The 17104-nt window shown below is 42.1% G+C and overlaps 1 protein-coding gene across 1 annotated transcript in view; it reads left to right on the top strand.

The window, feature by feature from the left end:
* The window catches only part of dct (dopachrome tautomerase), a 42008-nt gene extending 26052 nt beyond the window's left edge, over nt 1–15956 (top strand). Inside the window, exons 6-8 of the mRNA XM_041198730.1 lie at nt 3959–4097; nt 14137–14338; nt 15784–15956. Of these exons, the coding sequence (XP_041054664.1) occupies nt 3959–4097; nt 14137–14338; nt 15784–15956 (514 nt within the window). The remainder of the gene's footprint in view (nt 1–3958; nt 4098–14136; nt 14339–15783) is intronic.
* The last annotated feature ends 1148 nt before the right edge of the window (nt 15957–17104 follow it).

Genomic DNA, 17104 nt, shown 5'->3' on the forward strand with positions numbered 1-17104 from the left:
GTCCCTCGCAGGTCTGGTGCACTCCTGAAGGCACTGCCTCTTCCTCTTTTTTTTTAGGTTTGAGGAGGAGAGAGGGATGGAAACACTACAGCAATGTAATGTTTGGAGCTATTCCGTTCTTTGATAGTGGGTCCTCCTTGATTCCCTCCTGAGTCGCGGTGGCTGCGGTGACTTCTCCCAGAATGCTTCAGTCACTTCTCATCAGCGACCTCTGTTGGATCATGAGGTTTTGCACTGATTGCCAGCTTCCGGAAGGTGCAGAATGCAACTGACAGTGTGTATATTGCCTTGTGTGCTCCTCATCTGAGCCCTCAGTATGCATCTAGTATGCGACCACATGCAGCGCATCATGCAGCTGAATGTGCTTCATCCTGGCAGCAGCCATGATTCCTTCATTCTGCAGAAGTCCTTTGGTCCACCAGTATTTGAACCATCATGGCCAGTCAAAGCCTGGCTACTAAGTGGCAAGGGCTATTGCCTCATGACATGGCTGCTGATGCTGGTTAGGAGCCCATCCAAATGTGTAAAGCGGGCCTACAATGAAAGCCATGCTGCCACAAGCAACATTATGCAGCAGGTTATTAGTGAGTTTGAGCAATACCTTCTGCTGTCTGGACCATTTTAGAAGAGCCCTGCAGTGCTCATCTGAGCAGTATTGAATTTGGTTGTGGTATGGTGCATGATGCACAACCACAAGGTGAGAAGCTAAGAAATGGGAGCATGAGGCGAAAGAGGAAGGGAGGCTATAAACCCCTTTCTACCAGAAGTCCACATGTTCATATTAATCATGAGTGATATCAGTAACCTCAACCATGCCTCCCCATTCCCCAATAGCCCCACACTAATAGCTTTCCATTCTCACTGATCATCACATTCTGGCAATTCTTATTAGTTTCTCTTTCTAGTTACCACAGAAATAAAAGCCACCACTAAGTGTAAATGCTGTCCAATAGTTTAGCAATGCTGTGTAATGGATCATACCTGCATGCACCTTTGCAGGCATCTCTAGCAGTTAGGTAAGTGGCTGCAGGGATTTGCTTTGGGACATTGGCTGGTGAAGGTGCTCCACACCCAATCACCTGACCCTGGTTTTCACGTCCTTCTTAATTTTTCTCTCTCTCTGCGCAGGTGTAAGCGGCCTGCCCTGTGCCTGATGAATGTAAAGAATCTGAACTGCGCATGTTCCTAGCTGGTGCATACATGGAAGGCCCAAGGTTCATTGGAGTCCCCAAAATTATGCCACAGCACACTGGTTGGGAACTGCTGTCCTAGAGCACAATACTGCAGTTCCACTGCCGGAATATTGTCAGAGCTTAAGCTTTTGCTGTATCCAGTGCCTTCAGCCACTTCTTGATAGCACATGGAGTGAGTTGAATTGGTTGGAGACTAGCATCTGTGATTCTTGGGACCTCAGTACAAGGCCAAGATGGATCATCCACTCGGCACTTCTGGCTGAAGATGGTTGCAAATGCTCCAGCCTTGTCTTTTGCACGAACATGCTGGGCTCCCCCATCGCAGAGGATGGTGAACTTTATGAAGCCTCCTCCTCCAGTTAATTGTTCAATTGCCCACCACCATTCATGACTAGATGTGGGCAAGCAGAGTTTTGATTTGGTCCTTCAGTTGTGGAATTGCTAAGCTCTGTCTATCGCATGCTGCTTCCACTGTTTAGCATGTTGGACCTACATGTTTAGACATGCTTGGTGCTGATCCTGGCATGCTCCCCTACTGTTTTCATTGAATTGGGTTGATCCCTTGGCTCAATGGTGGAGTGAAGAATATGCCAGGCCATGGTGCTGAAGGCCCACAGTGCCTCATGGATACCCAGTTTTGAGCTGCTAGACCTGTTCTGAATCTATCTCATTTAGCACGATGGTACTGCCACATGACACGATAGACGATATCCTCAGTGTGAAGATAACTTTTTCTCTATAAGGAGTGCAGTGGTCACTCCTCCCAATACTGTCACAGACAGATGCATCTACAACACGTAGAATGGTGAGGATGAGGTCAAGCAGGTTTTTTTCCTCTTGTTGATTCCCTCATTGCCTGCTGCAAGCCAGACTGGTAGAAATGCCCTACAGGACTCAACTGGTTTGGTCAATAGTGGTGCTATCAAGTCACCCGTGGTGACAGACATTCAAGTCCCCCTCCCAGAGTCCTTTCTGTACACTTGCTATCCTCAGTGCTTCTTCCAAGTCTTATTCAAAATGGAAATATATTGATGCATCAGCTGAGGGACAGTGAAAAATGGTAATCAGCAGGAGGTTTCTTTGCCCATGTTTGACCTGATGCCATGAGACTTCATGGAGTCCACACTCAATGTTGAGGACTCTCAGGGAAACTCACTCCTGAGTGTATACCACTTTGCTAGTGGGACAGGACATGTTCAGGGAGTGTGATGGAGAAGTCTGGAACATTGGCTGTAAGGTACGATTGAACTGAGTATGACAATGTCCAGCTGTTGCTTGACTAATCTGTGGGACAGCTCTCCAATTTTGGCATAAGGCTCCAGATGTTAGCAAGGATGACTTTGCAGGATAGCCTGGAAAGGGTGTGTTTTTCTCGTTTCCAGTTCCTAGATTGATGCTTGGTTATCCATCCAGTTTTATTCTTTTTCGACTCTTCTGCAGTGGTTTGGTACATCGATGTGACCTGATAGGTCATTTCAGAGGCAGTTAAAAGAATCACATAGCTGTGGGTCTGGAATCACATGCAGGACAGATTAGGTAAGGACAACAGATTTTCTGCCCAAAGTGAACCAGATGTGTTTTTACAACAATCTGGTAGTTTTATAGTCACCATTACTTATATTTCATAAATTCCACATTTATTAATTAATTGAATTTAAATTCCATCAGCTGCCATGGTGGGATTTGAACTGTTATCCCCAGAGTCTAAACTGGGAGGCTTAGTGGCAGGAAGGGCAGTCGGCTGTAAAGCCACCCACCAAATCCAAAAGTGATGGTCGATATTAATGGAGAAGCGAGATCAACTGGATTGTGGCCACCCCATGTAACATGGGAAACAGTTGAAAGAGAGAGAGGGGAAAATCCCCAGACTATTAGTCGGAGCCTCTTGTCCAGTAACATTAGCACTATGCCACGTCCCCTGAACTTATTTCCTAATATTCAGTGGAATTTGATGTGGCTTTACTTGCATGGTGTCATTTGCAATGCAGAAGGATGATATAAGTATTGAATCCTTTGATGCTAGCAGAGTGCTCAAAGGGATATAATGTCATAAACTATTAGTTTTTTTTCTGAAATGCCTTTTTGAGGCTGTTTCTCATTGAGCTCTGTGGAGATAAGATTTTGCTGAATAAATATCATAAAATAAAACAGTTCTGATGCAATGAATCTTGACCAGTTGAGGGAAAGGATTAAAGGTGAAGGGGTAACATTAAAGGAAATTACCAGTAAGTGATGGATTGGTTACTTTGATTAGAATTCAGGCAACTGCAGCTAAATCATCAGCCCCAAGATTTACACATAATATGTGGTTCAAAGAGGCGAATTCTCAGATTATTTCAATACAATTTGCACAATAATGTTTTTCAAGACTGACAAAATATTAATCTTCCTACTCAGAGCTTAATTTAGATACCTAGTATTGTGTTTTTTTTTAGGCACATTGTAGGAATCCAATTAATGCATTATGAAAACTGCTTATGACATGAATGAAAACGTGTGCTACTTGAAACCAATTTTTAAGGTTTTGATTTGCAAAACTAAGCCCTATTGTGCCACAGTACTTTTGTAATGTTGAACTCATTGTTTTACATAGTCCCTCTTTCTCTTCTCCCCCTTCATTGCTGAAAATAAAATTCTGAGCAAACTCACCTATTTTAAATTGTTCAATTTAAGCACTCCTCAAATTAATGGGAATTCCCACTGTCTTTAAATTTGTCAATCTTTGTATACCCCTATAGAACTGTAACTCCTGATTTTTCTTTCAGAAATGCCCTTGAGGGATTTGATACACCAGATGGTGAAACTGGCACTAGTGAAATTCCGAGTCTTCATAACCTGGTTCATTCTTTTTTGAATGGAACAAATGCATTTGCACACTCTGCAGCAAATGATCCACTTTTTGTGGTATGTATTTAGCTCGCCTAAAATAATTGAATGGTTCTGCCTCCTATATAACCATCCTACCATAGCTCCATCTAAGACCATATGATATCTGCTTTGCCAATGGCAACAAATGTGTTGCTGTGTTGTTACTTGATACAGTGCATGATTTTTCTTCCTTAAGGGTGTATCTTCAGTGCACTTTCACAATGCTGCTACTTGTTAACATTTGTGTTTAATGTTTGTAAAACTTTTATTATGTTACTATCAGAATACTGTAAACTTGCCGCTATTCCCTTAAGTTTCAAAACTTTAAGGTATGCATGAGAATTGAAATGGTTGGAGATTTATTTGCCTGATTGGAATTATTAGATAGTACAATTTTTCAAAATAGAATCACATAGAGGATGGAGAAAAGAAGTGGGGTTAACGAAGAATCTTTATGCTCCATGAGTTATGAATGTTTTTTTCATATCTGTGCGTATGTGTACATTTGTGAACTTTTGTCATCCATAACATTTAAGTTGAAGAAAATAATGGTTAGATGAAGTCCTTTGTTTTCAAGAAGTGTATTTTCCACCCTGCATGCCTGTGGTCCTGACATGGAGCAAGTGAGCAAGACCTGGGCGGGTGGGCGGGAATCACTTTTGCAAGATCTCTGGATGATTTGCTGAACATAACATGTTCTTTTGTGGTCTGTCTAAAATATGTTCAAGCTTCACTGAAATATTAAAATGTGTTAGAATGTCTCTTTGCCTACCTGGAGTGGGCATCAGGGAAACTCTGCAAGTGAATGAGTTTTTTTATTTGGCATGCTCACTGGCTTTTCCCTTGAACCTATACCTTTCTCTGAGCTCGGCCAGGCTCTGGGCCTTTCAATTTTGCACTGCCTGAGAGATAGCAGGATACCTCAGGGTGCTTGTTTTCTGCCTGCAGCCCCCCAGCAGTATGGTAATCATGCCCAACCACAAAATGGACTGTGCCTTCTATTAGGATGGTTAGGCGGCTCACTGCATGAATACCACTTAGTGGCAAAATCTATCCTACTGTCTGTGATAGTTTTGTTTATATCTGTTTGTGGTTTGTAGTTGGAATTTGGTTCTACCTTGAATATAAGAGTCGCACTGTGATCTCTGATGTAAGAACGTTTGTATACAAATGGACAGTAAATATTCTGGGCTGAATTTTTAAGCTCGGTGTGACAGCAATGGAAGTGGGCAGGCATATAAATTTGTGCCACCAGATGGCATGCTGGTTCCCCAGCTCCATTACCCCTGAGCCATTTTCCCAATGGTGGGATGGGGAGAGAGGGTAGAAGAACTTGCATATGGCAGATAGCCAGTTAACCAAGTTAATGGTCTATTAAGACAAATGATAGGACATTTAAGGAAATTTCCAGTCGGCCTCTGGATTCCCGGAGCATTGGGGACTGTGTAGCTGCTTGGAAATTGCCTCCCAGTGGCAGAACCAGGGTGTCAGTGCTCCATGCAGGCAGGCTTACTGGCCCTAACATAAAAACAAAATACTGCAGATGTTAGAAATCTGAAATAAAAACAATGTGTTGGAAATGCTCAGCAGGTCTGGTGGCATCTATGGAAAGATAAACCAAGTTAACATTTCGAGTCAAATATGACTTGTTCAGAGCTGAAGGGAGGTAGAAATGTGATGGGTTTCATGGTCTGGGCCAGATTTTTGCGATCAAGACGGGTAGCTCAAGTTGGGAAATTCCCCAACTTGGCAGAGCAGCCTCAGTTCAAAGGACCTCGTTTTCATTCGGCAGGGGAGGGTGGGGAGGAGGGGGGGGGGGGGGGGGTGGTGGGGGGGTGGCGGGTGCGGGGGGGATAGAATCAGGTGCATTGACCCTGGAAGTGGATCATAGGCAGCCATGGGGGTGGGCAAGTGGCGAAGCGAGCTGGTCAGAAGGCCCGCCTCAGCTCTCTGGGACTTTGTCCAAGTTGTTTTAGAAGTTATTAGGTAGATTGTAAATAGTACCAGGGCATCAGACGTCCTTGCTTGACCCCAGTCCAAATTTTGAAGGCAAATGTTTCAGATCTCCCACTCATGACTTGCGGTCATATCATGAAGCTATTGCAGGATTATGATGAAGTTTCTTTGACATTCAAATATTTGAAGCACAATCTACAGTCTCACAATTTACAGAATTAAATGCATTGGTCAGGTTGGTGAATGCAATGAAGAGTTTTGGTGTTATTCTCTATTGTGCTTCATGCCTCAGAGATAGGCAGAGATGCCACACACCAGTTTCTATTTGTGAACAGAAGTTTATTACAGAAGTTTTTTAAAATGTGTGCAGCTACAAGTTTCTGCTTGCTTTCAGTTTCTACTTCTCCATAACCACACTCACAGGCATGACTAACAGCACACAGCATAGAGAACAGTCAACAGACACACACATCAAACACTGAACAATTGAACACATCTCCTTTTACCCCTTGTAAAACTAAATGACCTTATTTTAAACTAAACCATCCTAACCAACAAAATACATCAAACCATTTCTTAGAGTTCAGAGTGTCTATTTTCCCAAGGCACAGAAATAGTCTTTGAGACATGTAGGTCGCTAAAAATGGCGCAGAGATCTTGAGTTGAGGTTGTATTCTGCATGATCAGCTCGATGAAGTGGATGATCAACATTGCATATGTATCCTCACTATCATTGTCCTCAAAATATCCTAGTCTTCTCACAATCAAGTGTCTCATTTTCCACTTTAGGTTGTTATCCAAAAGATAACTGTTGGCACTGAGGAACCATTTGATCTGCTTTTGTCCTGATAGAGATGATGTGAGCTTGTGGTTGTGATTTGGCTGTTTGATGCAAACCCAAAATCCAATTTTGAATCGCAGTTTCCTTGTGCATGTTCGCTTGGCAAAGTGTAACCTTGTTGCTTTGCGATTTCTTCTGCTTTCGATTTGACATTCTCGTTGGATGGCAGTGATGACTTAAAAATGGTTACAAACAGTCATAAGTTCAGTCAGTGTCTTCCTATTCTGAGACTGTGAGGTGGATCGATATGTGCAAAGTAGGATATGAATGGATTGTTCAAACATTTTCTCCTCTAACATGCTGGCTCTCAGACTGTCTTTGAACATCCTGTTGAGTCGTTTGACACCACCATTCAATTGCAGGTTATATCACAGTATCAGATGATGGTGAATTCTGTAGAAGCTCTGTGAACTGACTGGAAACAAACTGCGGTCCATTGCCTGTGCTAATAGTCTCTGACAAATCCCAGTTTGTAAATGCTTGTTTAAAATGTCAATGATGGAAGTGATGGTTATCACATTTGTTGTAGCGATTTCCAGCCATTTGCTATGTAGATCATGAACAACAAGCAAAATTGCATTTGAAATCACTGTGATCACGTAGTCTGCAATGTCACAAGTTGCTTTGCTATCATGAATACTGTCTGCGATAGTAGTATTGCTAAGCATGTCAGCTCGGCTGTGTGAACCTGTGAGATACTTGACCTCAAAGTTGGACTGATGAAGACAATCTGATCATCTGTAGATGTGTAGAGGCCGATGGCCAGATCCTAATGTGGCTAACGATATAATCAGAGCTTGGTGATGGGTGCAGAGAATGATCTTTCTACCATAGAGATACGTGTGCCATTGTTCACAAGTGTAGTTGCAGGCTAGTGCCTCCCACTGACCAGTAGAGTATTTGCATTCAGATTCCAACAATGGGTGTGCCATGTGGGTGATTTATCATTCACTCCCTTCAATGTACTGTGAGAGTATGGCTCCAATTTTATTTCCTAATGCTTCTGTTTTGACATATATTTTGGCATGTGAGTTGAAATGTACAAGCCCTGGCAGAGATGCTACCTTTGCCTTTAACATGTCAAAGTTGTTTGCTGTGTGATTGTCCATTTCCATTGGGCATCTTTGCACACTAGCTCCCAAAGGGGCTCTGTGATCTTTGCATACTTAGGAACAAACTTATGATAAAATTTGGAGGTACTGAAGAATGATGCCAACTCATTTACATGAGATAAGGTCAAAAATGTATATTGATATGTGTAGGTGCTACTCCAACTGCTGTCATTCTGTACACTAGAAAGTCAATCTCTGATGCCACAAATGTGCATTTGTCCTTGTTGAGCATAAAATTGTGTTGTACACGTTGAGTAATAACTACTGATAACTGTGTTCGGTTTTGTCCCTTCCATGGACAATGACATCATTGAGTAGGTGAGCGTCCCCTCAATTTCTGACAAGACTCAAAGAACAATCTTCTGGAATGCGCTAGGAGCCCATAGGGCATTCTATGGTACTGAAACACATCTTCATGAGTAGCAGAAGTTGTAAGATATTGACTTTGTGCCGCTGGTGGAATCTGAAGACAAATCCATCATATGTCTAGCTTCTTGAAGACTGTGGTGTCATGAAATGAAGCCGATAATTTTTGGATCATATTGGAATGATTGCAGCTGCCTTAAGGCTGACACATGGTCTAAGTTTGCCATTTTTGTGCAATGACTAGATTCAATGTCCATGGACATTGATTTGCTCAATGACACTATCTGCTTCAAATCGTTTCAGCTCCTGTGATACTTCAGCATGGATTCAAAGTGGCAACCGTCATAAATTTTGTGAAACTGGCAGAATTGATATGTCAATGTGAGGAGCATGACAGTACCCCTTAATCTCCACAAACCTGGAAAACAAGAGTGGACACTGTTATACATAGTCAATGTTGTTGATCACATCAATGTGTGCTCTGGTGGGGTCATCAAGTTTGAAGCCAAGCTTATTCAAACAGGTTTACTCCCAAATGTTGCCTTTGGCTATGTAGAACATGAACTTGTCTAGGGTGACATTTTTATTATAATTCCCAAAACTGGAATAATAGAGACACTGTAAGCTTGAAGAGCACCTGTTGCAGAAATGAAAGAAAATTGTGAAAAATAATGATTGTAGAGTTTGTCACTCAATAGAGAAATGTACATGCCAACATCAATGAGAAGTGACACTGAAATGCCCACCATCTCGATTGACCTTCCCTTAAAATGACCTGGTGCTTTACTGTTTGTGACGTTATACACATGTCATATTTCACTCAGGAATAGATTCCTCCATGTGTTGAACTAATAAAGTCTTCTTCTTCGATGTTCTGCACCTTTGCAAAGTGATTCATTTTTGAGCATGAATGACACTTTTTTCCTCGAGCTGGACATGGTTTTGTGGCTCAACGGGTACCTCCACAATTTGGGCATATTTTTGAGGGGATCTGACCATGATGGGGCAAGTGCTGATGAGCCCGCTGAGGTCCCTTTGTCTGTAACCCTTAGACATGAACTGGTTGGGCAAACTGTGTCTGTGACCCTGAGTCTAAGTGTGCATTTTTATGTAAACTCTTTGAATCAAACAGTAGATTTGATTTGGACTGCCAAGGTTGTGGCTTTTTTCCCAAAGTTAAATCATAATCCTACATGAGGTGTTCCCCAATTCATGGAATTAATTTTTTTTCAATTAACTGGCCACAAATTAATTAATTGGTTACTGCGCCAAATTTACACGTGGAAGTAAACTGCCACATACTCTTTTATGAGTTAACCATTTCCCTGGCATCCCTGGTGGAATGCATAGCATTTGATCATCACACTTTTCTTTGGCGTGAAGTATTTTTTGAGAGCACTTATCGATAAGAAGCCTTATCGTCTTCTGTGAGCTGCTTGAATACTTGCTGACCGTCAGCTCTGGGACAAGGTATTATATCACCCTCTTGCGGGTTGTTGCTAAATCTGGACCATCTATACACTTGAACCCTGAAATCTGTTGATCCCACGGCATGGGTGGATCTCTTGGTGAAGAAGTGAAGTTTAAACTATCCTACATTTTCTTCACCAGTTTTGTGTTTTAGGCCTTGCAGATTTGCAGAGGTGGTGCACTCAGATTCTGTGTATGAGCAGGACTTTATTACAAAAGCATTTAAAAATGTGTGCAGCCACAAGCTTCTGTTTGCTTTCAGTTTCTGTTTCTCTGAAACCATACCCACAGGCTTGGCTAACAGTACAGAGTACAGACAACAGACAACAGACATACACAATCAATTGAACTAGTCCTGGTGACGATGATGCTCAAACCCAATGGTCTGGACACAAGAGTCTAGTACAGCTGACTTTATTTGATCCCACTGTTCTGGAATTGAGTTGGGCAATTGATGATTTCCCAGATTGGTTGCAAGCTGAAATTGGAATTCCTCTCTTCGGTCGGTCTGCTTTAAGGCTGAGACATTGATCTTCTTCCTCTTAGACTTTTGGACCATGCAATATCTTGGTGCTAGGTGGAAATTCATCACCAATTGAACAAGTTGATGATCTGTCCAACAGGCATCAGCCCCCCCACACGGATTGAGTGATACAGACATCACTTACAGCTTTGACCTAAACAATGACATAATCCAGAGGTTCCAGTATTTTGATCTAGGATGTCTCCATTTGTCCTTCTGGTGGAAGAGGCATTTGTTATAACGAGGCTACACTGGTTAGTAGGAAGTTGCCATTTGCATTGGCTTTTCCCACCCTGTTCTTCTCAATGTTTCTTCTCCAGAGATCGGAGTCATGGTCAACCCTGGCATTAAAGTCCCTCAGAAGGATTATCATTTCTTTTCTTGGGATGGTAGTGAGGACTTCATCAAGGTCAGAATAGAACTTTTCCTTAACATCTTCATTGGAGTCAAGGGTCAGGGCAAAAGCATTGATGACAGTGGACTATTGGGTATGACTAAACTGAAGGTAAAGTGTTATGAGTCTTTTATTTGTACAACTGGGGAGTTCTGGCAGTGTACCCCAATCTGGATGACAAAACCAACCTCATGGGCACGCGGGTCGCTCTCAGCCTTTTCTTTGCAGTAGAAGGTGGATTCCCCCATTTGTTCCTTCAGCTGCCCCTTCCCAAGAAGGCAAGTTTCACAGAGCAAGGCATTGTCAATTTGGAGTCTTGGTAGTTCATGTGATACAATATAAGTTTTACTTTCCAGACTGTTATGCTTGACATTATTGATGTGTTCTAACATTCCAAGTTGCAAAATTTAGAGTTTTTACTTTCTTTGACTACAAAGGTGGTTATCCCACAGGTTCCCCAGCCAGGAGTCTGGGGACGGCCTCTTTTTAGGGCACCTTTTCTAGTCCCTCCCCATTTGGGGTGAGCAGAGGGTGTCTTGAAGAGGGCTGCTCAGGCACAGATGCTTTTGCCAAAGGCCAGCTCTGTCCCAAGACAGGTGTCCAATGACTTTCAAGCATCTGTCACCTGTGTGCAGATTTTTGACTAGGAACTCCCAGGTTCACAGTCCTGTCCCCATCACCAATCCTCCAATGCCTCAGGACTTGGCAGATAGACTCTGGTAGGAGCCTGTCTGTGACTTAATTAAACATGGAAACCTTGGGGTACTGTCATTGTCCACATGATCTTGACAGGTTGGTGGTCAGTTTCGGTGATGTGTCAAACCATGAAGACCAGAACCACCTTGCCGCTGTTGCCTTTTCTTTGCCTTCGCAGCCAGTGAGTCACACAGACTTCCTTTGCCTGTTCTGTTATTGAGGACTTTTTGGTCCACACTTTGAGTGGCACCTTCCCTTTACCTTACTGTCATAGGTGGCCCTTCTAGCAGCAAGGATCTCTCGACAGATCAAGGGATCATCTGAACATACATGTCTCTCCAGCACATTAAGGTGGTGATGTACGGAGGAACTAGGCTATAAGTCATTCATAATTGCTGCCTCATTTTTATCAAGAACAACATGTTTTACAATATGACAAACAAAGGATTCAAGATTAGTAATAGCTAATGATACTTATATATTATAGCAATTATTGAGGAGAAACAAGGTCTATATATTTTAAAACTAGTTCCAGGGTAAATCTTCAAAATTAGGTCTAATATTCCACATGCCTCCAACACAAAACATACAAATATAACAAACATACGAATTAAGAGCAGGAGTAGGCCACCCAGCCCCTGGACCCTGCTCTGCCACTCAAAAAGATCACAGCTGATCTGAATGTAACCTCAGTCCTATATTCCTGCCTACCCCCGATAACCTTTTACCCCCTTGTTAATTAGGAATCTAACTCTGCCTTAAAAATATTCAAAGCCTCTGCTTCCACTGCCTTTCGAGGAAGAGAGTTCCAAAGGCTCACAACCCTCTGAGAGAAAAAAAATTCTCCTCATCTGTCTTAAAGAAGCAACCCCTTATTCTTAAACGGTGACCCCTAGTCCTAGATTTTCCCGCAAGAAGAAACGTCCTCTCCACATCCACCCCATCAAGACCCCTCAGAATCTTAAAGGTATCAATTGAGTTGCCTCTTACTCTTCTAAATTCCAGTGGATACAAGCCTAACCTGTCCAGCCTTTCCCCATAAGACAACCCACCTATTCCTCATATTAGTCTAGTAAACCTTATGTTTCTTCTAACGCTTCTAATGTTTCTTCTAATGTTTCGTTGAATAAGGAGACCAGTACGGGATACAATACTCCAGATGTGGTCTCACCAATGCCCTGTACAACTGAAGCATAACCTCCCTACTTTTGTAATCACTTCCCCTCACAATAAATGATAACATTCTAGTAGCTTTCCTAATTACCTGTTGTACCTGCATACTAACCTTTTGTGAGTCATGCACTATGACACCCAGATCCCTCTGAAATCTCAGAGCTCTGCAATCTTGCACAGAAATATCTCTCCAAAATAGACAAACTGGATAGTAGAATCCTATTTCTTGCATTCTCAGCTTTTCTATTCACAAACAGTTGGCGGGGTCACAGTCCAAATCTATGACTTTGAATCAAGCTTATTGCAGCATCAACTCCTTGTCGACTAATGGACGCCATTGAACATATGTGGCAGTTTATAATCAAATAGCTTGATCTTGATGGTTTTAATGCTGAATAATAGGCTACGAGAGTTACTTGTGGGTCAAATCTTCAGCACTGGATTTTCGTCGTAGTTCAGTTGGCCACCTGCTGTTACTCAACTGGGAGTCTGCCAGAACCTGCTGAGTTTTAAAAACCTGTTTTAGATATAAGGGGCAGAACCTCTTCCTGCGTCTTCCAAGGTCAGTCAGGTCAGAAGGAACAGAGCCAAGGCCTCTCTACACTGGGTGATGTCATTTCCCTGCCTCATAAGAAACATAATGTTGGATAACACAATGGGTCAGATGATTTGATGCTAACTTGCATTTTGTTAATATTCAAAAACTTGGTGAAAGTTATCACTGTGCAGCTTGCAGCATAACTTGGGTCTTACAAACTATTTAGATTTACAGCCACTGATTTCAGACTGCCAGTGCAACATAGGAGCAACTTAACTATATGATGTATCTACCTAGCAGTATTCCAACTGCATCTTAACTTATATAGTAAAATAAAGTATCTATGATTTTTGCCATTTGTTGCTAATCTTTTGACCTATTTGTCTGATTTTCAAGTATAGTGAAGGTGACCTTACAATGTGCAGTGGGGCCTCCAGCAGCAGGTGGTGATGGTGGGGAGAGTGCCAAGTAAGGCAACTGGAAAGACCCTGTGGGCCCCTCCCTGTAGGGAGCAGTGTCTTTGACAAGCTAAGGGGCAGAGCCAGAGGCTGTGAGGAGAGAGAGAAAGTGGCCAGGACTTGTGGGTGATTGTGTGACAGGAACCTAGGACAGTTTGAAGCCCCTGAGGGTGGCTGAAGAGCCAGGAAGGGGAATTGGGACCCAGCCAGACTGATTGCAGCACTCCTGAGTTTGAGAAGCCACATGGAGAGAGAAGGGAGCAGGACTGCAGCCAACAGCTGGAAGCAGGGCAAGCCTGAACATATCTGGTGAGCACTACGCTGAGGAGCCGAGGCCCTGACTAGAACACAGATCTGAAGCATCAGTGGTAACTTTTCTCTATAAATAGTTGTTTCTTGGAAATATACTTTTCCTTGACAAACTATATAGTTTTATTGCTATTGGAATAAAGGAGCCTTGTTTTATAACCTTCATGCAGTCTGTGAAGTGAAATCACACATTACAATCCAAAGAATTGTTCACTCTCTCTACCTTTTTAATGTAATAGGTGCTACATGCCTTTATTGATGCTGTTTTTGATGAGTGGATGAAACAAAACAACCCGTCAATTAACTCATGGCCAGAGCAGATGGCACCTATTGGGCATAACAGGCAATCTAACATGGTGCCATTTTTCCCAGCTGTGACCAATGAGGAACTGTTTGTATCTTCAGCTGATCTTGGCTATTCATATGCAGTTGAATTACCAGGTAGTTTTAACATTTTTTTCTCCCCCATGATTTCATTCTTCTTCTAGTCAAGAGAAATATGTTATGCATTGTGACCTTTTCACTATTTGGTCTTTATTGAAAGGTAAATTATTTGGTATCAATAATCATGGTGAGATGGGGATGGCTTGGGAGTAAGTATCAATTGCTGGAAAACCTGGAAATGTGCAAAAGGTAGAGCTTCTGTCAAATTTAATGGCAGGATCTTATTTGAATTTTTTACTCAGTTTCCCACACAGCAACCAGCCAGGTTGACATGAGACAGTCTGACTTTTAACTGGATAATTTACCTAAATGGTAAATGAATAAATAATATACCATTCCCACAACAAGAGCATTTAATCCTCACAGGAGGGAGGTTATGAAATGAAGAAAGGTACAAATTGTTTTATCTCTAAATATGGGTTTACTCTCTCTAGTATCACTTTTCAAAACTTAGCTTGTTCAGACTTTAAAACACATACAACCCTGAATGTTTATTATCCCAGAAATATTAATTCACTAGTATTGAATGAAAGCAATCCTTATTGGTAGCCCAAGATGCTTCGCAATGATTGTTCTTGTATGAGCTAACGAAACCCTGGGCTTTTCCATTATTTACAGCTACAGTAACCCACATAAGTAATAGTGATGCCAGTGTTGTGTTTAGCATTGACCAGCTGTGATCACACCCCATTCATCACCACCCCTCTATCCGCCAAAATGAAAAATCTTGGGTGACATACATGCTGATTCAGCAGTACAGATATACTCTTCCAACTCAGGTAAAAAACTGATTTGCTGTGGCATTTTAAAATGACAGACTTTCCTTTGGTGCAATTCCAGAAAGGGAAGGTAGGGGAGATGGTGTGGTTCTGAGCATTGAGGGAGCGACTGACAGCCAGAGACTGAGGGGGGAGACTTTGGAGTCCAGAGTGCCTGAAGATTGGAGTGAAGGAGGGAGGTCAGTGGTCAGGAGCCGTGTGGTCTGTGACTGGGGAGGAGATCGAAGATCGGCTGGGGCCTAGAGATAGGGAATCCTAGGGTGCTGGGAGACCAGAGGGCAGAATGGTGCTTTATAGGTGAATAATTTACTTTTTTTTCAGGTAATCATTAGTTTGGTTTCAAGTGCAGCCAGGGTAAACCAAGATTGCAGCAGGGACCTAAAGCAAGTTTTAGGCCCCTTTTATTATTCAAATTCATTTTTAGATAAAAAACGGCATTTATTTGTTATTTATTGGCCAATATGGTGGCCAGCCATAAGCTCTTCCCACTTTCAGTTTGGGAAATTAGGAGACCGCATAGCTCCTGAAAAACAGGTGCTATGCAATGCAATTTGTAGATAAAATTCTCCAATGAATGACTACATAAATGATGAACAATCCAGCAATTTAAAATACATATTTATTTATGATCATGAACATTAACTTTTTTCATGGAATCCACAGAATTTCAAATTTCCTCGGGTATCATATTCGGTGCGACGTTCAGTGGAGTCTTTCTGTCTCTTGCTGTGTTGGCTATACTAACGACGCTAATTCTTCAACAAAGAAGGAATCGAGGCTTTGAACCCTTGCTGAGTTCTGAATTTTCCAACAAAATGTATACTGAAGAAGCTTAGTCCATGCAGTTGTTCACTTCTTTGATAAAACTATTATTAATCTCTTATTGCCATTGCAATATTGCATTGCGTATAAGCATGACTGAAGCATTTAAAAAATTCTAGCTAGCCTTGTGCCAGCAGTGCTATTATGCATTATCACAGCATACCAACCATTTAGTGTGTATAACCTGGTCTTATCAATTTTGTGTTTAATTCTTAGCATGATCTTCTGCTTGTACTGCTTTATAAGTGATGATAGAAGAACAGTTTCATAAACTGGGAAGGGAAATTGTCCCTCACATCTTCCATATAAGTTCTGTTTATATTATCTGTCAATGATGATGCATTTTTTAAGGTTTGTAGGATATTAACAGGTAGGGTTTGCTGATCAGCTTTGTTAAAGCCCTTCTGGGCTAGTTGGATCTTTCATTTGCAAAGTACTTTCAAAACCAAACTAGCTGCAGTAAGGATGGAATCTTAACTCCTTTCTCTCATTTCCAACTTATGATGTGTTTTTTAAAAAAAGTAAATGTATAGAGGAGATATAACCCTAACACTACAGGGATTATGTACAAGATCCTCATGTACTGATGTGGACTAATAAAAAATTGTTTCTCTTTATCTGTTATATGATCCATAATATAACTCAGCAGACTTCTATTAAGATTAAGTTCAACTTTCTTATGGCCAGGATTTTACAACCACTCCTACCTGGTGAGATATTCTGGTCTAGAATAGAGACTTCAATGGCTCGCTACATCCGCTGGAGGGACACGTGCTGGGGCTGTAAGATCCTGGCCTATGTCTTGCTCTTTTAATATAGCACCTGCAGTTGGAGTTATAGAATCATAAGGTAGAATTTTATTCGCCCTCTCCGCCACCCCACCAAAGGTGGCTGGGAGGCAGGAGGGCTAGTTTAATTGGATAATGCTTTTGGGACCACAATCCTGCTCCACTTACCCCTCTCCTAGGGTTCCATTGACAATCCCTGATGTAGGCCCCAGTGCAGTACTAGCATTGGCCATAACTCTCAGTGGCGCTGTCATTACTGGAGAGCTGCTGACCACCGATTAGCTCGGTGCTCTCGGGAGTGGATATCCGCCCAACATTAGATGGTACTGCCATTTAATGTTCCCGGTGGAATTGAGAACCCTATTAGTGCAGTT

Source organism: Carcharodon carcharias, chromosome 11 (genome assembly GCF_017639515.1).
Source record: "Carcharodon carcharias isolate sCarCar2 chromosome 11, sCarCar2.pri, whole genome shotgun sequence".
Classification (NCBI taxonomy): Eukaryota; Metazoa; Chordata; class Chondrichthyes; order Lamniformes; family Lamnidae; genus Carcharodon; species Carcharodon carcharias.